At 40.5% G+C, this 23,336-nt stretch overlaps 1 protein-coding gene across 1 annotated transcript in view; it reads right to left on the reverse strand.

Annotated features, from left to right (window-relative positions):
* LOC122793760 (eukaryotic translation initiation factor 1-like) overlaps positions 1-8,240 on the reverse strand; it is a 253,101-nt gene extending 244,861 nt beyond the window's left edge. Inside the window, exon 1 of the mRNA XM_044061957.1 lies at positions 8,101-8,240. Coding sequence (XP_043917892.1) covers positions 8,101-8,128 — 28 coding nt within the window. The 5' untranslated portion in view covers positions 8,129-8,240. The remainder of the gene's footprint in view (positions 1-8,100) is intronic.
* Between the last annotated feature and the right edge of the window lie 15,096 nt (positions 8,241-23,336).

Below are 23,336 nucleotides of genomic sequence, written 5' to 3' on the forward strand. Positions count from 1 at the left end.
ACAGAGACAAACATAATCATAAAACTATTCATTTATTTTCTTAGTGTTTGCAAGTCAACTCTGTTCTTTTCCAGTAGGGTAAACTGTAGTTGCATTCTTGAAGCTCAGTACACAACATACAGTTCAATACACACTTCTGTACCAGTAGTTTAATATCCACATAACATACATTTTCTTACATTTGTAAGACAAGCATACCAATCATATTAATATTCACAAATGACACAGAATTATTTACAAAATCCCAGCAAGCTGGTCTGGCAGCCTCACAGATATCTTGTATCCATCAAAAGTTTTTGCTTCTGACAAAGCAGTGGTAATGGAATTTGAACAGATAAAAGATGCTGGGTCCAAAGAGATTTCATTTACCACTGTACATTTCTCATGTGGGATCTTACCAGGGTATCATGAAAATGTCAGATGCCATGAGACTCAAAATGTTGGGGTATTCCCTCACAGTAACTGAAGTCTAAGTAAATAGATCTAGATAAAAAGATCTATTTTTCATATGGAAGAAAGGTTCTTTGAACCATGGTGTCTAGTTGACATCCTAGAACATAATCCAGTGTGAAAGAAGTCAAGAAAGACTTCTTAATGTTTTCTTGGAATCCCAGCCTGTGTTAAGAGCTCTTTCACCCACATATACTCCTGATATATTCAGAGGCATTGCAAAGATAAGCAAGTCATCTAAATATGGTAGCATGGGAATACCCTGTTGGAGCTAGACACTTTGTGAACTCACTTGGTACAGTGGATAGTCCAATGGTATGGCAGAGAACAGTGGATAGTCCAAATGGTATGGCAGAGAACTGATGAGATCCATAGAAAACCTAAAGAAACTTCTGAAATCTGGATAAATATGGATGTGATGAGCATCTTTTAAATCTGGTGTTCCCAGGAAACATGGAGGAAGAGATATCAGGTTCTGAAGTATCATCATTTTGAATTTGGGCACTATCAAACAGTTTTAGGAAAGATCTAGAACTGGTTTCCAAATATTCTCTTCAGCACTAGGAACACCCTTGAATAAAAGACCTTCTCCAACTGTTAAGAAGGGGCCAGTTCTATCCTCAAGACACCATGTGATGAAGGACCAGTGGAAACTAAACAAACAAAAATGAAAAGTTTGATTTGTTTGATCTAGAGGATGAGGAATGACACTGACAGATGCAACACTGAATGATTTTCAGAACCCATTTATCTGAAACTATTACCGGAGAGAAAAACTGAGATTCAAGCTTTTTGGAAGAAAAAGGGGCCAGGCCAGGAGGCTTTCACAAGGTTTTTTGAACAGTTATTCAGACTTGGACTGTTCTTGGTTTTGGGAGGTTTGAGACTTTTTTGGAACCCCTTTGCCATTTCTTAAAGGATGTTTAAAATGTATTTGGTAAAGACTTATTTTGCCAAAACTGGATGAGGATAGAAAATCCCTTGGAAAAAGGAGGGCTGAAAATCTTCCCCAGATCAGCTTACCCCTTTCACCATACTTTCTGATCACCTCTGCAGCAGAAGGGCCAAACACAATCTCTATCTAAGGGGATAGAAAGTGTAATTTTTAAAGTCTGGGAGGTTCTGAGATTACAAACATGCAAACCTCCTCAAAACATACTAGTGGCCAAAGCCCTGGAAGTAGCATCAATAGAATCATATACACCCTGTAAACAATGAATACTGACCTCTGCAACAGGAGAGATTGCTATTAAAGCAGATCTTTCTTCAAGGTGAAACTGTTGATAACAGTTTATATGAACCTTACAATTCAAAATTCTGAAAATTAGAGTTGCATACAATTTACCCCCACTCCGCATACCTATCAGTTTCCACATCCTTATCAGATAGGGTAGAATTGGAATCAAGTAATTACCTGCAGTGGGACCAACTCAAGCTATAGCTTCTGGGTCCAGTTTGGGAATAGTGCAAAAAATGTAAAACACTGAGGAAATTTTTATATGTCTTGTCTGCCTTTTTAGAGGCAGCTGGCTGACTGCAGGCAGTAATGCACACATCTTCTAAAGCAGATAGAAGAGGAGGAATGGGTGTAGGTTTTGGAAAATCTGTAACAACTCAGTAGTATTTTCTGACATACTGAAAAACCTCACTGTTCTCCTACTGAAAACAGCAGCCCACTCTTAGCAACAGTCTCAGAGAGAGAACACCCCCCCCCCCACAAACACACAGAAATACAGCTCAGAGTCCAAATTAGAAATTGGAGGAAAAATACTCTAATTACCCAGACTGTGCATCTTCCTATTCAGATTCAATTCCTCTTACCAGAAGGATCAAGAGCCTAAATCAAATCCTGAGCCAGACCTAGTAAACTAATCCTATCCAAAGGAAACTGAAGGTGTTGATAAATGTTTGATTTTGTTTCTTTTATACAGAAAAACGTCCCTTACCATATTACTAATGGGATCAGCAGTTTCCCCAGACTGGACAGCATTCTGACAACAGGGAAACTTTCCTGTTTTCCCCCCTCTCAGGACCAGTAAGAGTGGCTTGTCCTTGCTTACTAAAGGGACCCCAACAGCCTTAGAGGACATGACTAACCCCAGGTCCAGAGTGGCTGTAGATGCTATCAGACAATTCCAGGGGTAAAAGATGAGTGGCCTGAGGTATAACACATGGCCAGAGCAGAGTCACCCACCTGCAGCCAAGGCAAACTGGTAGCCTCCCATGGTGACAAATGATTTCTTTTGGGGGCTGTAAGGAGGACTTACCATGGGACTGGTAGTCTGTTCCATGTTAAAGCCAAAAATGGTGACTCTTTGAACCAGTAACTGATGCTCCTCTTCCTGGGACACTTCCAGCCCATAAGGAAAAGTGTTTTCAGTTACTTTATACCACTTAAACTTTCAGAAAAAAAATGAGTGCTCCTTTTAAAGTACATTACAGTCTCAAGATAGTCCATTAAAACCCAACACCCCTAGATTTAATAAACTTCCCTTAAGATAAAAGTAATAAAATCAACAAAATAACTTCCCCCACCCCACCCCAAAATTAACATGTCTGCCCAAGAAAAGGAAAGCACAAGCAGACCACTGATCTTCAAAAGCCTCAGAGGAGAGGTCTTCAGCAGCAGTAAAGCTCTGAAGAACTTTGTGCGTGCTCAAACTTGTCTTAATCAGCTTAGCTCCAGCTGATTGACAGTTTGGGTGCATTGAAGGTGTCCTGAAGCTTTGGAAGCGGGTCAGCTCTTATATCCTTAGCAGGATAACCCATACAGCCAAGACTACTGCAGTAAAGATCAGTATGAAGAATATCTTATTGTATAACCCAATGGAGAGCGCCTGGGTTGGGAAGCACAAAATTCTTCAAGCAGCAGCTTTCCCAGCTAATGTTTATATTAGGAGACACCAGGATGTGCAGAAAGAAGCCCTACACCCTACAATGTGCCACAGGCAAACACCAACTATAATTAGTAAATATAAATTTTATCATTTTAAGTTATTCTTCATGAGATGACAGATTTTTAATGTGCAGTGGGGGTGCCACACCCTACACCCCTCACGCCATAGGAGCACTAAGGAGTGGAACTTAAAATTGTCTATAGCAGGGGGCAGCAAACTACTTGCTAGATGTGTACAGTCTCACTTTCTAGAACAGTAATGTCGATATTAGACTTGATAATTTTACTTAAACCTTAAACTTTTTAGACTTCACAGAATAAGACAAACAAATGCTAGCATAACTAACAGCCCCATCAGAATATCAAGCAAGCTGACAGTCAACATCTGTGCAAACAATGGTATGTCTTTATAGAAACAATCACTGCTTTCCCTTACTACCACCTATCTCAACTGTCCAGTTTTTTTTCACAGAATGTCCAGATTTTTACTTTGAAAGTTTTTGCTTTGCTGGCAATCACTGACGGCTGAAGTCACTAAATGACATACATTTGAGTTTCAGACTGTATGCTAAAAAAAAATCTTTATTCTAGCAACTGTAATTTTATAAGAGCAATATTTAAAATCTGTTCCTATTTTTGGACATATGTCCAGACTTGGGCTAAGAGGTCGAGAGGTACGCTTATTATAGCATTATAACTGTTCAACCTATACGCAAATCCAGATGTTAGGGGCATTAACTCTCAACCTTCCAGCTCTAAAATGTGGACTACTCTCATAAGAATTTTTTAATTAATTTCCATGGTAAATTATACTTTATCATATTAGTTAATCAGAAAAAAAATGCATAATATATTTCAGCCATGCCACCACCCCCCCCCCTTAGTTTTTAAAGCATCTTGAAGATGTTTTGGGAGGGGTGCACCCCAATGGGCATTGCACTTTATCTCAGTTTTTTTAGACAATATAATTCACATGAGCATTCATTTCTTTATGAGTTCTGATATTATAAAGTTGGCTCATGTCAAACCAGGGGCAATGCTTCCTACTGCTGATCCTGGCATGCCCCAATACAATGGGCCAGATGAGCAAATATGGATTTTTACCAACTTGCTGAAGCTCAAGATGGTTAAAAATCAAGAGTGTAGCCAGGCACTCTATTATTCATTTTCTGAGCATCAGTTATAAACATTGGGGCTTTATCAGGCCAGATGTCTGTAACCATTTAAATTAATGCCTGTAAAACATGTGTATAGTTTGCTTACTGAGAGGATTTCAAAATAAAGAACAGTATCTACAACAGTTTTAGACTGAACGTCAGAAAATGTTTAAAGAGGGCATCAACAGTTTTTGAGGTGTGCCCAATTTCTGGCAATGTTTTTCAACAGTACCCACCCAGTCGTTTCACGCAGGAGTGGGTGTGGCCACAGTGATTGACATGCCTAATAGCTGACAAGGAATGCAGATTTGCTTGTGACATCCTGAATATTCATGGTCTAATGTAGTTTACTTTCATCCTCAAAAGTAGTGCAATCTCCGAGTTTGTATATATTGTTAATATACACGGGGTGTATACACAAAAAGCCCAAGAAAAAAGGAATATTCTAATGTAGTTTACCTCCTTCTTCAAAAAGTAGTGCAATCTCAGAGTTGGTATATTTATATTTATATACATGGGAGTGCAGAGGGCCTGCCCCGCTACAAAAATCCAGGTTGGGGGGGGGGGGGATTTGTGAATTACAGACTATAAAGCAGGAGAAACAACAATGTAAAACTAAACACGTGGATTCAACTTTCGCAAAAGTAGTGCGGTCTCACAGTTGGTTCATGTGTATTAATATACATGGGGGTTACACACAAAGCCCACGGGAAAAAAGTATATTCTAATTAAGTTTACATTTATCCCCAAAGTACTGTGATCTCGGAGTTTGTTTTTTTTTCTGCTGAATGCGGCACAGTTTTACAATACTCTCAAATAATCAGGGAAATATTTCAACAGAATCAGGGACATTTGTACACGCATGCAAAATTTGAAGGTAATGCTACAAGTCTAAACCTCAAAATGCACTCTCGAGGCACTCCTAAAAATGGAGAACATCGGTATCTGTGCAGTAACTGAGACCTGGTTCAAGGCTCCAAAGAGCAGCCCTGCCAATACCAGGCTACAACTCTTACCACACTTTTCGGCCACCAAACCAAGACTGAAACACTAAAGGTGGAGGAGTGTCCATATTCGCCAAGGATAATCACATCCAGGCTAGTTTCCCAACACAATGCATCTGAAATTCTCCAGGTGCAACTAACACTAGGCAAGACTGCAATCCAAATTACAGCTTCCTACATATCCCCCACCATGCCCCAACATTCTCACTACACCTTTCTAAACATACTGAAAAATATTAAGATACAACTAAACACCCTAATACTGGGTGATTTCAACTACCCTGCCATTAACTGGAAAAACTACTTGGGTACCAACACCTTTTCCCAACGGTACTTGGAATTAATAAATTTCAATGCCCTGGATCAACTAATCCATTGTCCCACCAAAGGCTCCAATATCCCAGACCTGGTCATTACCAACATGGGAGATCGATGCTCCACACCAGTGGTCACTCCCTAATTGGTCAGGTCTGACCATAAGCAAATCACCCTGGACATCCACATCCCACCCCCAGTAAGGAAACTTCTGAAAAAACTTCTCCAAAGCGAACTTCATGCTACTCAAGTCAGAAGTGACAAACTTCATGACACCCATGCAGACGGGAGATGAAAGTTCGACTGCTGAATCCTACGCTAAGGTACTGTACAAGCACATCCACTTGTGCATGAATCGTGCCATCCCAAATAGAACCAAGATGCTCTCCTCCAAAAAAAGGAAGCCAATTTGGTGGTCCCCTGCCATAAACAAACTATACAACAGAAGGAAGAAACTGTTGCACAAGAGGAAAATCCCAGGATGCAAAAAAAACTCCCTTAGCAGCCTCAGTAAGAAGCGGAGATCCTTCATAAAATCCTCCAAAGCTAGTTACAAAAATAAAATTGCCAAAGATAACCACAAGGCATTCTATAGTTATGTCAAGAATCTAAATGGCAGTGCTCAGATTTGCTCTGAGCTACAACAGAATGGCATTAAATATACTGATCCCAAGGATATTGCCAATATCCTGGCAGATCGATTTTGTGCCAACTTCACTCCCCTCTCACCCCCTAAAGGGCCCATCTCAATACCAAAAGATTGCCAAATTCTGGTAATCACGGCCATACAGGTAGAAACCGGTCTCCAAAGCTAAGAATACAACATCCATGGGACCAGATGACATCCTGGGCTGTGCACTACATGAACTACAAAATGAACTGGCACCTCACCTAAGTGTCATGTTTAATCATAGCCTCAGCTCAGGCTCCGTGCCCACTGAGTGGCACACAGCTAGTTATCCCATTCTATAAGGGGGGAATCCACCTTGGACCCCGGGAACTACCGTCCCATCAGTCCGACGAGCCGGATCTGCAAGGGAATGGACCACAATATCATGGAACTTATAAACAGACATTGGTAAACTTCAAACCCTGGACCCAACCCAGCTTGGGTTCGTGAAAGGCCAATCTTGTCTCCTGAACCTGATTGACTTCTTTGAATCAGTCTCCAGAGCTGTGGACGAGGGTAAGGCAGTCCAAACAGCCTATCTGGAGCTTGCCAAGGCCTTAGACACCATCCCCCACTACGGAATCATAGATAAACTTACTAAGCTGGGCATAAATCCCTACGTCACTCTATGGGTTGCCAACTGGCTTACTGACACAATCCAGACTGTAAAAGTAGCAGACTCCAAATCCAGTTCTAGATACGTGGAGTACCTTAGGGTTCAGTCCTGGGACCGCTCTTGTTTGGCATCTACTTCTCTGAAGTACAGGCCAACACTAAGGGACTCTGGCTAACAGGGTTTGCAGATGACTGCATACTGGGAGCTATTACTGAATCCCAAAATGATGTAGATATTCTAAAAAAAAAAAAAGGGCCTTACAGAAACAGATGCTTGGTGCCAGAGCCATGGGCTCAAGCTTAATGCCAAGAAATGTATAGTTATCCCCTTTGGGAAACTATACATGTACCCATGAATTACCACAAACACTGAAAGTGTGATGAGAGACTTAGGGACACAGATGGACAAACTTTGTTACTCATTAAAGGTGCCTTGTCATACGGCAACCAAAGCTTGAGCAATATGCTCAGCACTTTTTACTAGTTGTCAAAATTAACATTTTCTGACAATACTACTTGTAGACATTTAGTGTAATCCACTGTTAAAATTGGGAGGGGAGAGGAGGGGAACGCAAAAGGAACATCCCTAAACAAAATCAGTCTACTTAACACCCTTGTTTTGGGCAAGTCACGCTTCTCAATCACCCAACGAACGGTACGGTTCTTTTCCAATTTGTTCACCGAGCTTCACGTTTATAAAACTAGGCCTCCCTTTATTACTTGCTCTGAATCACACTACTTAGGACTTCCCAACAGATTTCGGGCCTGTTCAGAAACGATCAGCAAACAACAACTGCAATCACTACATCAAATTTCCATCGGTCTTGCATGTTGCTTTGGTTAGGGGTGGAGCGGGCAATCTCCCGTTTTCTCCGTGCAGGCCAGTCCCGCTAATATAGCCACCAAATGGAGTACTACATACTGACTAATATTTCCTAGAAGGAAAAAAAATCAATAATCAGAAAAAGCCAAATAAGTTCCCACAGCTCTTACCGAAACAGTGGAGATTAGGAATGGACATGCGAATACGGGACTAATAAGACTAACAATACAAAACGTACTATTACCACTCAGCTTTCTTTAGAAAGACAAAAAGCAGCGCGCTCCCTTCAAACACATAAATAAACAGAGCACACTATCCTCCTTTAAAAGCATCTGTGTTCTAATTATACACAGCCCTGATACGTCAATACAAATACAGCTTAATAAAGGTATACAGCCGTTAAACCAATGGCGTAACGACAGCAAGGGTACTTTGGCTGGGAAAACATTTATCAAACTGAAACGATTAACAGATAAATAATTGCTTCTTACCTTCACTGAAAATTTTGTTCTCTCTCTCTCTCCTTGAACTATTTTTATGAGAAAATGTGGTGGGTTATATTCAACAAGCACGGGTAATTACTTTCACTACAGTTACCGACCATACTTTTCAATCAGTTAGAGCAAGAAATCTGGACAAAGCCATAAATAAGGGGGGCAAAATAGAGACTTTTTATTAAATATTGCTCTTACAAAGTTAGAAAGGTAATAGAATAACAGGTTTTGCGTTAGCATTAATTTTCTAAAGGACGTGAAGTCTGAAACTCAAACGTCTGTTACTATCTTCTGATTTAAATCCTCCATGATTTGTCAATGGTTTGCCAGAAAACATAATTTTATGAGAAACTGAAAATACAAGGCATAAATCTGGACATTCTTTGAAAATCTGGAGTTGAGTGGTATGTTACCACAACGTCCCTTCAAAAAAAAAAAATGGATGCTAATTCACATCCTATTTTTCTATTAACTTCTCTTAAAAAAAATGGATGTTAATTCACATCCTACTTTTCTATCAACTTTAATTATGTCAGTATTTAAAAGTGTCCCTAATTAGAGGGCTTTAGTTTTCCTATTTGTTCTTTGTCCCTAATTCTGGAGGGAAAAATTGAGAGGTATGGATATTAGAGTGCCCTTTTAATGTAACACCAGTTTCACTTAAAAAAATCTTTGCCCATTTTTCATGTTTTTATGGCTGAACAGAGGAAAATGCAAATAGGCCAGGGTGGTGCAGCGGTTAGCGTTGTCTCCTCATAGCAAGAGGTCCTCCCGTTCGATTCTCGGCTGGAGCGCCTTTTTTGTGGAGTCTGCATGTCCTCTCCCTGGTCGAGTGATGTATACAGACATGCAGGTAGGTGCGTGCGTGAATAGGTGTGCCTTCTTTGAAGGTTGGGCATCGGGATGGCAACTTGGCACAGTAAAAAATCCATTGCCAATCATTAGCGGAACGGAGTTCAGCTGTGGCGACCCCTAACCAGGAAATGAAGAAAGACATTACTTTACTAGAGGAAAATGCAAATTAAGCAATTGCCCTATATATCCCTATGTCTGGAGCAATGCCTTAGTTAGTAAGGCTATTGTGATCTGTGCTGTTTTGTCTTAATTCATTTTTTTAGATGTTTTTTTGGCCCGTATTGTGTAAGCCATTAGCTGTGACTGGTGCCTCTGGAAGGTCTCAGATGCTGTAAGTCACTTCTGACTTCCCTATACCAGTCAGAAACTTCTGCTGTTGCCTGAGAGGAGATTGAGGTGTACCAGTGGAGCATCATACTTGTAACCATTGGATTTTTATTTATATTTGTTTACCAGGACTCTTCGTTAATATGCCCTCCTTACTAAAGCTGATGTACAATGATGTAAGGATGTAATGGCCAATAACATCTGTAAATATCTGCCCCAGTCATTTGTAAGTATGCTGCAGTATTACCACCAGTGCTACTACACTTGCTTTCAACTTCTCCACTCCCTCGGAATAGGATTATCTCACAAGGATATGCATGGTCAATTCCCCGTCATAGAAAAACAAAATCAATTTGCACAGACATAAACACAACCAACATGCAAGTAATAATATTAAGAAGGGTGGAGAGTTTGGTAACCATCATTTCAGTGGTCCAAAGACATAGAGGGCATGGCCAATTTATGACATTATTGTGGATGTGGCTAATTCTGCAGTGGCTGTGGCCAGCCATGTGACATTACCTTGGCATGGTCAAGACTAAGGTATGTTAATGGGGTTGGCAATGGGCAAATTTAGGTAAACAGACAAACTCAAAACAAGCCTGGGCCACTCACCCAGTTATTCAAATTAGCTGCACAGACAGGGATGCAAGATTCCCCAGGACTGAATAACAGTTGCCGTAGATTAGCTCTTGCCCTCTGTGAGATGGTCATTCTAAAACTGTGAATTTGTAGGCTCAAGGTCCATGGCTGGAGAGCTTTCTGGTCGACATTAGTGGAAGGAAAAGGATAAGAAAAAATGCCCCAGTTTCATCACAGGAAAGCATAGTTCCCTTCTCTCTTACCAGTAACTGACTACTCTTGCATCTGTCATTATTCTTTGAAGAAGGGACAGCCTGGTGCTTGTCCATTCATCCAGGAAAACAATAATACATATGAAACGGAAAATACAGTATTATTTTTATAATTAGTTGGCTGCAAGAATACTTGCATGTACACCAAATGTACTGTTACAATTTATATAATTAAAGATTTGCATAATAATTTTTTCTCATTTTAGACTTTCATTCTACTTTTTGCCAATAATTTGTCTAGTGAAAGGCCAATGACTAAAAGTGCTAAAAGTGCTAATCCCTTCTGTATTTCTTGCCCCCTCCCCCAAAAGAAGAGATGTGTTAGCACTAAGCTTATTACGATTAGAACACCAGCAAAAAATCCACAAGAGTAAACTTCAGATGCAAGTCTGAGATGTTGCTGCTTGCTACAAACAGCAACTTTAGCAAGGCTTGAATTTGACCCTACTGTCTCATTCCAATATTTTGATAGTACTGCGTATAATAAAAACAGTTATTGCAGTAACTATCCAGGGATGGGACAGTTGGATTCCTGCTGGGACCACTAGCTAGCTGCAAGAATAGCTGCGTCTACAGTAGGAACACTGTTTCATAAAGCCTGGCTCTGTGGACCAAAGGGATGGAGCAGTTACTGAAACCCAAGTGACAAGGGCTTGATCACCTGAATCAGTATTAGAGGAACCAGGCAGGGAGGGGGAGAAGTGAAAGTTGTGGCCCTCTCACTTCCTCCAGGGCAATGGGGCCTGTGCACACTTGAAGAACCATGGTGTTTTTGCAGTTTCCTGGTGAAGACTGGGGAAACCAACAGGGCTGCTTGGAAGGAATGTCCCTTGTAGAAGTGAGGTGACAGCATCTAAGTTCGGCCCATTGCATGACATCCCTTACCGTTTATTGAGTGCACGTTAGGCATTAGGGTTAATTAGTAAAAAGCCAAGTCACTTCTGATGGCTGCCTGAATGATGGCCTGCCATGGCTGGCTCTCAACCCAGTGACTGGGAATGAATGAGTCCATTGGTTGGGAGGGGACTGATGATCAGCAGGCAACAGGGGCAAAATAAAAGGAAAACAATGCTTTCACTTTAATATATATATATATATATATATATATATATATATATATATATATATATATATATGATTAAATATTTCCTCTCCACTTTCAGCAAACTGTGCTTCTAGTCAAAGGCCAAGTGATTAGAAGTAGTACTCTTTTCTGTATTTTTGCCCCCCCCCCACACACACACACAAATAGATCTGTTAGCACATAGTTTATTAGACTTCAGACCTCTCAACTGTACCTATTTTAGAAGACTGTCTCTACTTTCAAGCCTGATTTAAAATGACCCTATTTTTGGAGGCAAGTCTCTATTTTCAGAAGGCTTGATTTATCCATTCACACAACTTTCTGAATTCCCCTCTTCACATGTGATCTTGAAGATGCCTCTTACATAGAGAGCCACACTACATGCCCAACATACTAGCGGCAACAGTAATTAAAAGAAAGACGACACACACCTAATAGCTCCCTTTTTCTGAAGCAAAAGTAAATGACCTTGTGTGGAACAATTTTGCAATATAGTTTATTAAAATGGACAGATACTGCACTGTCTCTTTCGTAATGTGCTTATATTTTCCATCAGTTTTGTCACTCTAATTTTTAAATATGTGCTTCTCAGTAGTATCCCACATTCCTTCTGGAAGCAGGAAGAGTTGTGTGCTGTTTTGGTACTCACATTTTATGCTAATTAGATGACCCGATTTTTAAATAATTATTTTATATATTCATATTTGTTTACCAGGGCAGTTCACTGATTAATATTTACCAATTTCAGGCTCAGCCCAAGTGAAATGCAAAACATTTCACGCAGAAAGAAAATACAGAAATGTAAGCAATAGCAGAGTAGCTCAGACTAATTACATTGAAAAAAAAACTGTTTTAGCTGGTTCATAGGTTCATAGGTAGGTACTAGGCTATCTGCCCGAGGGCATTTATAAGCCTAGCCAGAGTGTGTCGGCTTTCGCCGCCCCCTTGATTAATTAACTGAGTCTCTGTCAAGCAGAGCCAATGAAGTGATCCCAGGGGTGTACTTTCTGTTACCCATCCACTTGTCAAGGCTTCTCTTGAAGAGTGTTAGTGAGAGGCTCTGCCTAATGTAGTTAGGAATTTTGTTCCAAAGCATGGGGAGTCTCTGTGACAGGAATCTATCCCTCCAGCATATTTTATTTATTGTTGTGGCGAGGTTTAGCTCACTGGAGCACGTGGCTCGCAGTGACTTGGATTTCTTTAGGTGGAGCATGTCCATCAATTCTGAGTTGGACATGGCTTTGTAAGTCAGGCAGAGAACACATCTGAGTAAGCGATATGCCACTGAGTACAGCCGGAGTTTTTTCAGTCGGGCTGCATAGGACATATGTTTGAGGCCAGTAATCCTCTTGGTGAGGTGCTTTTGTGGTCTTTCAAGCTGTTGGAAGTGTCTTGTGAGGCACATCCCAAATGCGGCATTGTAGTCTATGATGGGTCTGATGAGTGACGAGTAGAGGGGCACTATAACCTCTTTATTTCTAGATGCAAAGCCCTTAGTAATTAGATGGGCCACATAAAAGGATTTCCTAACTACTTTGGCAATATGATTGTCAAAGGAGAGATTACTATCTACCTTGGTCCCCAGATCTCTTATTACCTCTTGTGTATTAAGGGGCTGCCGCCTATGTGGTAATTTGTGGGTGTTTTGTTTTTCCCAAACGGGATGACTATGCATTTTTTGGCATTTAGCTTGAGGCCATGACTTTGACACCAGGTGTCTGTCTCAGTAAGGCCTTTTTGGAGGATGTCCTTGTCAGCCGGAGAGTCAATTATGGCTCCCAGTTTGCAGTCATTGGCGAACTTGGTTAGCCATAGTCCTCCTGTGTTTGCCTGTACTTCTGAGAAATATATGCCGAACAGTAGGGGTCCCAGAACTGAGCCTTGCAGGACACCACTTGTGACTGGTTTAGAGTCAGACCTGGAGCCTGCTATTCTTACCGTGTGAGTTCTGTCTGTAAGCCAGTTGGCAACCCATTGTGTGACGTAGGGATTTATGTTCAGGCTGGTGAGTTTTTCTATAATACCCAAGTGAGGAATGGTGTTGAACGCCTTGGAGAGATCAAGGTAGGCTGTGTGAACCACCTTTCCCTCATCTATGGCCTTGGTAACCGTCTTGAAGAAGTCAACCAGGTTTAGTTAGGCATGATCTGCGCTTGACAAAGCCGAACTGGGTCGGGTCAAGTGTTTAGAGGTTCCCAATGTCTTTGTTAATGAGTTCCATGATGATGCGCTCCATAGCCTTGCAGACCAGGCTAGTCAGGCTTATGGGGCGATAGTTACTAGGGTCAGTTGTGGCTGCTCCTTTGTGGAGCGGAATAACCATTGCTGTGCGTCATTCTATGGGCACGTAGCCTGTGGAGAGGCTGAGGTTGAACAGCGTGTTTATTTGGGGAGTTAGTTTGTTCTGTTGTTCGTGCAAGACGCAGCCTGGGACACCTCCTGGCCCCATTGATGCTGTGTTTTTGGCTTTTGAAAGGGCTGTTTTCACCTATGCTTCTGGGATTTCTGGGACACTACACTTTTCCGGTATTGTTGTGAACCCTTTTGAAGGTGAGAGGGAGGTGAAGTTTGCACTGAATCTATCTTCCAGTATGTTGGCAATATCAGTAGGTTCAGTATATTTTCTGCTATCTGTGAGTTGCCACTTAGATATTTGACATAGCTAAAGAAGGCTTTGTGGTTATCTTTCGAGTCCTTGGCTATTTTTCTTTCGAAGTTAGCTTTGGATGATTTTATGAGGGACCTTAGTTTCTTACTGATACTGATCAGGGATGTCTTTCCTTCTTGGGATTTGCATTTTTTCTGAACTAGTTTCCTCCTTTTGTTTTATAACCTGTTTATGGCAGGGGTCCACCAGACTGGTTTCCTTCTCTTAGGGGAGTGAGTCTTGGTTTTGCTAGGGATGGAACGATCCATGCATCCTTGTAGGTGCTCATAGAGTGCAATTGTAAAGGATTCTGCATCTTGGGCAGTGTTATCCTTTAGCATGGGGGCTGTGAAACTTACCACCTCTGACTTAAGTAAGATGAAGTTTGCTTTAGAAAAGTTTTTCACTGTGGTTTCCTTGGTTGGGGGTGGTGGTGGGGTGTGGACATCCAGGGTGATTAGTTTATGGTCTGATCTAACCAGTGACGGGTTGACCTCCTGTACGGAGCACCCGTCGTCCATGTTGGTGATGACCAGGTCCAATATGTTGTGGCCTCTGGTAGGGGAGTTTACCAGCTGATCCAGGACATTTGAGTTGATAAATTCCAAGAAGCGCTGAGCCTGGAAGTTTGTACTCAAGTAGTTTTTCCAGTTAATGGTAGGGTAATTGAAATCTCCCAAGATCAGGGTGTTTGGTAGGACCTTCATGTTTTCCAGTGTCTACAGAAAGGCGGAGTGGTAGTCCTGGGTCATAGAGGGTGATCTGTAGCAGGCCACAATTTGCATTGCAGATTTGCCCGATGTTAGTTGCACATGGATGATCTCAGAGGTATCATGCTGCGACACTAACCTGGAGGTGTGGGTATCCTTGATGAATATGGATACACCCCTCCTTTTGTGTTTCGGTCCGTGTTCTGTGGCCAAAATGTGTGCTATGAGTTGTAGCCCAGTAGTGTTGGAGTGCTCTCTGGAGCCTTGAACCAGGTTTCAGTTACTGCACAGATGTTGACGTTCTCCATGTTTCTATTTTTCAAGGAACTTTGTTTCTATTTTCAATGTCTGCAGGTTGAGAGGTATGCTAACTAGTAATATCACAGCACCAACACAAAATACACAAATTCTACAGTATGAAAGCCTTATGTTGCTATTTGCTACAAACAGCAACTTAAGCAATATTTGTATTTGACCCTAGTAATTGTGGCATTCTAATATATCCGTAGTACAGCACATAATAAAAACAATTACTACAGTACCAGTCGACTCTCAGATAGAATGTCCAGGAGATTCTGCCTGCTCATGGTCTAACTCATATATCTCAACCTTCTAATGAAACAAAATCTGGACAAAGCCTAAAATATTGGGAAGGGGGGCAAAGGCTTCAAAATAGGGACAGATTTTAAATATTTCTCCTATAAACGTAAAAAGTTGCTATGTATTTTATGAGGATATGAAGTCTGAAAATTGAAGTGCATGTCATTATTTAGTGACTTTAATCTAAATGATTTGCCAGTAAACCACTAATTTTATAAGGAACAGACCAAAAATATGAATCTGGACATTCTGCAAAAATCTGGACATTTGAGATGTATGAACTACTTACCACCATACTCACACACACAAGCTCCACTCCTGCTGCTGTAGCTGATCAGTATTGTATACAGTGTGGGAAATTCTGATGATGTGCTCTCGTTGTCAGCAGCCTGAAGATGAACAGGCTAAAGCTCAAACTTTACTTCACTGGCCTGATCCCAAGCACTATAACTGCCAGCAGTGCTGTATTTCCTCAAATAAAGCAAACCATAAAATATAGCAGCCTATTGCCAAAAAAAAAGATCTTTTCTTGAATGAATGAAGTGAGCTCATGAAGTAATGTAACTGACATTTTTCACTGCTGGCTTATGTAGCGCTTTTCCTGACTTTGATACTGCCTCCACTGAGGTTACAGGTAATTACTGTCATGCATTTGAAGGCCACACCTAAAAGAATGCACTCAAGAGTACCAGTAGCCTGCAACCACAAGTCTGGTTTGAAAGACAGTGAAAAAAACGCACAAAATAAGCTGCGGCTATTTGCATAGTTTAGTTTCAACTTAGTATGACAGTAGTGCAAAACTAAACATTGGCAAATCTGGGACATTTCTTATTCCACTCACAGTTAATGGGGGCAGCAATGTATAAAGGCTTAATTAGGATGGATTTCTTCAAACCGAGACAGATAGGGCCATAGCGGATAATATTGTATCAATGAAACATTTTGAAGCCCAAAACCAAGAGCATGATTGGATGTGGAATGTTTAATATAGGCAGAGAGACAAAAAAGAGAGCAATATATATATATATATATATATATATATATATATATATGTGTGTGTGTGTGTACTGCCGCGGTGGTACGGCGGTAGTGTTGTTACCTCACAGCAAGAGGTTCTCCCGTTCAATTAAGCTTGGGAGTGCCTTCTGTGTGGAGTCTGTATGTCCTCCCCATGGTTGGGTAGCATTCAAAAGACATGCGTGCGTAAATGGGCGTGCCTTCGTTGAAGGTTGGGCATCGAGCTGGCACCTCGGCGTTTCGTAAAACTCTACTGCCAATCATTAGTGGACCGGAGTTCCGCTGTGGCGACCCCTTACCGGGAAAAGCCAAAAGACAAACAACAACAACATGTGTGTGTATGTGTGTATTGAAATAAATATTTTATATTGTCTTTTAATGTTGAATATTTCATCTGCCAGACTGTATTTTCCTAAATGTAGCATTTCTAAAGTCCTGTTGTCTTGTAGTATATAGTAATCATCACTTACTGTCATGCTTCTCTAACTCCATTAGTGTCCTCTCTTAATAAACAAGTTGCAAATTATATCTATTACCCACCAAGGTCAAGCTCAGTGTGCCTTAACAATGAATAAGCCAAACATTGGTTAAACAGTAGAGGGAATGGTGGCTGTTTAAACTCTTTCTTATGGCACATGGATTAAATACCATGATTAGCAGAGTTTTTTTTATCTTTGCCTATGCATTAAATTACCTCTCTTGAATGTTGACTAGACAGACTTGCTAGATGTTTAAGCCCATTTTCCAGTATGAAGTAGTGTACATCTGGGTATGTGAGTTACAAACATTACATGTGTTAGCATTTGCTTCACCTTTTACTTTAATACAAAGCTGATGATTTCTTCATACCTGTAATCTACTTTGGCTTCACTGAGATATCCCAGGAGGTACTAGTCCTGTTCTTTTCAAATCATGTTTATAGAAATGAAAATTTGAAAGAGAAAAATAGTTGGATTAATATTCTTCAACATTGTTGGTGGAAATGCTCTGCCAGCATTATCAAGGGAGAATACTTAATAGACATAGGTTCCTAATGTAATTATGAGACCCCAAAATTCCAGGGTCAAACTCAAGCTGTGACAGTTCAGCTGCTGTTTGTCTGGAAGAAATAATCTATGCATATGTACACACACACAGACACACAGACGCAATGCGTGGGAGTACTCACCTACATCAAACACACACACAGACACACAGACACACACACAAATACACAATGCGTGGGAGTACTCGCCTACATCAAACACAGACACACACACACACACACACACACACACACACACACACACACACACACACACACACACACTGCGTGGGAGTACTCACCTACATCAAACACACACACAAATACACAATGCGTGGGAGTACTCAGCTACATCAAACACACACACAATGCATGGGAGTACTCGCCTACATCAAACACACACACACACACACACACACACACACACACACACACACACACACACACACACACACACACAAATACACAATGCGTGGGAGTACTCACCTACATCAAACACACACACACACACACACACACACACACACACACACACACACACACACAGACACACACACAAATACACAATGCGTGGGAGTACTCACCTACATCAAACACACACACACACACACACACACACACACACACACACACACACACACACACACACACACACACACACAAATACACAATGCGTGGGAGTACTCACCTACATCAAACACACACACACACACAAATACACAATGCGTGGGAGTACTCACCTACATCAAACACACACACACACAAATACACAATGCGTGGGAGTACTCACCTACATCAAACACACACACACACAAATGCACAATGCGTGGGAGTACTCACCTACATCAGACACACAGACACACACACAATGCGTGGGAGTACTCACCTACATCAAACACACACACACACACACACACACACACACACACACACACACACACACACTACATGGGGATACTGACCTAGATTAATAATCAGACTAGGGGGAAGCTGTGTAGCTTCTGCATGCTTAGATTCTGCCAATTAACTCATTATCTGCTGTTCTGCATGAATCTTGTCTAGTATGGATAACTGTGATTCCTTGCACTACATAAGAGTCCTTGCAGAGCAGTGCTCTGAAAAGCACAATGTCCTAATAATGGTTTGTGAGTATTGGAGTATTCTTAGGCTGGTTGAGGATTTTATGAGCAATAGTAAGTTGGTTAAATTGAAGCTGATTTTGTAGTTCAAGCCATCCTAGCTGTTTTAGATTCTGACAGTGGTGAGTTCTGAAGGGATTTCCAGTGGCAAATCTGGCAATGTTATTATAGGAACTAGCTAGTTTGAGAAGATTATTTTTAGTCAGGTTAGTATATATAGGTGAGGCATAGAGAAGTGTGGAGATTAGATGGGAGAGGGCAATAGTTGTTCTTGCTATTGGAGTTAGAAAAGGTTTGTTCCTGTATAGGGAGCCCATTTTTCTGTTAACTGTTTTTATTGTGTTATTAATATGTGTGTCAAAGTTAAGGTTATTGTCTATTGTAATACATAGGAGTTTGGTTGTAGAGACAGGGGATATGAGGATACCATTATTAGAAGTGACTGAGAATTCTATTGGCATGGTCTTACGGGTAGGAGTAAAGAGCAGGAGCTTCTTTTTTTTGGGATTCAAGAGGAGACAACGTTTTAAGAATCATGATTCCACTAAATTAAATACATTCTGAGTTAAGGATTGCAGTTCAGTTGAAGATTTAGCTGTGCAGATTAATGTAGAATCATCTGCATATTGTATACAGGTAGCTAGAGGAATAGCTAAGTACAGATCATTTAAAAAATGAAGAATAAGAGAGGACCTAGAATGGAGCCTTGGGGGACACCCATTGATACTGGCAGGTGGGATGATAGGTTATTCTCCCAGAGAACAGCTTGTTGCCTATTGCTAAGGTAGGAACTGAACCATTTTACTGCCAGTGTATCAAGAGAGGGAGTGACTTGAGAATATTCATAAGCAATGTATGGTTTACCATATCGAAAGCTTTTGAAATATCAATAAATAGAGCTGAAGAGAGAAGATTGCTGTCACGGTTTCTGTTAATGGTGTCAGTGAAGGATAAGAGGGCAGTATTGGTACTATGGAATGGCCTAAAACCATGTTGGCTCTTAGCCAGTATATTGCATTGAGTTAAGTGGTGTAGTAGCTGATGAATGCATTTTTCCATTATTTTAGCCAGGGGTGATAGTAGAGCTATAGGCCGATAGTTAGAATATTCATTAGAGTTACCACCTTTATGTAGGGGGATAATGTGTGAGATTTTCCAGATGGCTGGGATGGTTCCCTCATTAATAGTTCTGTTTATCAGGATGGATATAGGATAAGCTACTGCTTTAGCTGCTTTTTGAATGTATTCAGCTGGGATCTGGTCCGCTGAAGGAGTACAAGGCTTCAGTCTTTGAATGAGTTTGTAAATGAAATTAGTTGAAATGGTTTGCAGTAGGAATTTAGGAAGAGAGCTAAAAGCTGGGGTAAGAAGGCTGGAGCTATCAGGGGATAGCTGACTGGCTAGTGATTGAATAGCTTCTGCAAAGAAGATATTAAAGGTATTTGCAGTTTGGTTGGGAGTCTCATGGTTGGCACCTGTTGGGGTTGGAGTACCGGAGTGACCTGGGTGTAGGAGTCTATTGATACTAGCACAGAATTTTTGAGGATTATTTTGGTGTGTTTGCTGCATATTACAGTAATAGTTTTTTTTATCTGAGAGTATTGCTTTTTTGTCACATTCCTCTTATGTCTAAATGTTTGCTGATCTGATGTGTTTTTGGTTGTTCACCATCTAGACCAGGCTCTATTTCTGAGTAGGATTTTATGCCTTGTTTCTTGAGTCTGGTCAAGGATATCTAGGAATTTGGAGTTAAAGTATTTGACAGCCTCTTCAAGTGGAAGGGTTTTTAGGGGAGACCAATTGCAAGCGCTAAGTTCACTCTAGAATAGCTCTTGGTTAAGATGCTTGTTAGACCGTATAGTCCTATATGATGCTGGGTGAGAGATGTCAGTTCTTTGCCTGATTATGTAGTCAAAGAGTGGTCGCTCACATCATCAGGGAGAATACCTACTTTATAAGTTTGGTGGTAGTTATTAATAAGAATCCAATCTAGGGTGCTTTCTTTATTGTTTGGTTTGTTAATTCTAGTAGGAGAGCTGATGGTCTGGGAGAATCCATGAATGTTGATATGAGAAGTGGGATGCTCAGTATTAATGCACTTCCAGTCAATATTGAAGTCACCTAGAATAATAGTTTCTTGTGGGAAGGTTGATGAGACCCAGCAAAGAATATCCTTTAGGGAACTGATATTATTTCCAGGGGGCAAATAGACACAAAAGATATATATGGATTTGCTAGAATTAAGTTGAATTTTGGAAATAAGGACTTCTGCATTATTGTCCTTAGGTGGGGTGTAGGGTGGGGAGGTAACTTGAAGACCATCCTTAAAGAGAATTGCTACTCCCCCTCCCTTTCTCTTTTTACGGTCGTGTCTCATAATATTGTAACCTGGTGGGATAATTTCATTATCTGGAGTTCCTGGTTTTAACCAAGTTTCTGTCAAACATAGAATATCAAAAGAGTGTATGTCCAGGAGAGAACTGAGTTGGGGAATTTTGTTATTAACACTTTGGGTATTGAGATGTTCTATAAGGAGTGAGTTGGGGTGTTTGTTAGGGGTAAGTGTGTTAGAAGGATTGGTAGTAAGGAGATCAGTAGGTATAACATTGGCTGGGCCAGGATTAGGATGGATGTCTCCATTTACTAAGGACTGCTTTTTTAGTGTAAGCAAAGGATAATGTATGTTAAAAAACAGTCCAGCAAAAAACTCTTGTCTCAAACGAAGAAAAGCACCAGTACGCCACAAGCACTGATCACAAATATTTATTCCAATCGATAAAATAATCCACATGAAGTTGAGCGCTTTCATCCACTAGGGACTTCTTCAGAACACTTCTTTATGACACTACTGCTCCATTAAATACTTTAAAAAATTACATCACATGTGATTTCTCAATAAAAATTTAAAGTGCAAGTGCATAGATATCTAAAATGTCCTAAATTAAAAATTAAAAATGTCCTAAATTAAAGACAAGTTTGTATGCAAGTACAATTCATTGTTAACTGTTCATTGTTAACTTTTTCATAAATATTAATCTAACTTTTTCATACAGTTTCAGTGCAAATTGTGGTGCCTGTGCGTATTGAGCTTCCAAAAATAATTGCAAAAGTTGCAAAAACATTTAAATGAATATGAATGTATGATTATGTCTGAAAAATATGTAAGAAATATGTATATTCATACAGATACTACCCTTCTTGTGTGTTAAACATCTATTTATTGTTATTATTATCCAATATAGGTTTTATGGACACATATTCATTGATACCAGGGTGTACTGATGCATTTAATTTTACCTGCCATCTCACTTCCTTCTCACTAACTAGTTTCTTTACGTCCCCTCCTCTCACATTGACTCTAACCAGTTCCAAAATTCCAAACCTGAAATTGGAACATTCCTTGTTAGTTTTTAGATGTTTCCACAAGGCATTGGTCTCGTCCTTCCTCCTAATGCTATACTGATGGTCGTATATCCTGTTGCGTAGGCATCTAATGGTCTTCCCTACGTAAAAACAGGGACAATGTGTACATGTAGCCATATATACCAAGTTAGTGGATCTACAATTCCCTTTTTGGAAGTGAATTTTAGTTTTATTAAAATTCTGTAAAGTTAGGTTCTGTACTGTTGTTATGTACTGACACTGGGGGCATGTTCCACATTTTACTGTTCCCCTCTTATTGTCTGGGTAATTCTGTTTTTTCTCTAATTTTCTCTAATTTCCAGCATCCCCCATGCGGATGGGATGAGGAGGTTTCAGGATAGTATCCATGAGTTAGGAAAGAACACCTGGGAACAAACACTTTTGATTTTGGATTTTATGGATATAGTATTGACCCACAATTATTTCTTTTACGAGGGGAAATACTATAGACAAAGCAAAGGTGTTGCGATGGGGGCCGCTTGTGCCCCCATTTACGCAAATTTGGTACTATTAAACTGGGAAAAGGAACACATCCTCAGTTCAAAATGGATGGACCATATAGGATGTTACTATCGTTTTCTTGACGACATTTTTCTAGTCTGGAAAGGGAGCAAGGAGGAGTTGGAACATTTTTTTATGTATTTGAACTCATGCACAGAGTATCTAAAATTTACCATTAACATGGACAGGAGGAGTATCTCATACTTAGATGTACTGGTTACATTAGAAGAAGGGAACTTCAAGTCCAATATTTTCAGAAAATCTACTTTTAGTAACTCGTATCTACACTTCAATAGTAGTCATCCTTGGGCCCAGAAAAGAAACATAGTAAAGGGGCAGTTTATTCGAGCGGCGAGGATGACCTCTGACATTATGGATTTGGATGTGGAATTAAGAAAGATAGGTGCATTTTTTGTGGAAAGGGGATATCCACAGGGTATGATAAACGAGCTCAAGACTTATGTTTGGCAACAATGGGGTAAGAGGTATACACCCCTGCTTGGAGGAGGACGGTCCAGTTTTGTTCCACCTAAGAACAACTATGAGGCCCCAACTGATACAACAAGTAGGTTTGGGAAAGCTTGTATCATTCAATATGGACCCCACAGTAAATATATTAAAGGGATTATCCAAAAGAACTGGAGAGTATTTAGGGCAGATAGAAGGATTTGGAACATAGTTGGAGGTGTACCCCGTTTTGTATACAGGAATGGAGAGAATTTGAAGTCTCT

Source organism: Protopterus annectens, chromosome 2.part0 (genome assembly GCF_019279795.1).
Source record: "Protopterus annectens isolate FY-2018-M chromosome 2.part0, PAN1.0, whole genome shotgun sequence".
Lineage (NCBI taxonomy): Eukaryota > Metazoa > Chordata > Ceratodontiformes > Protopteridae > Protopterus > Protopterus annectens.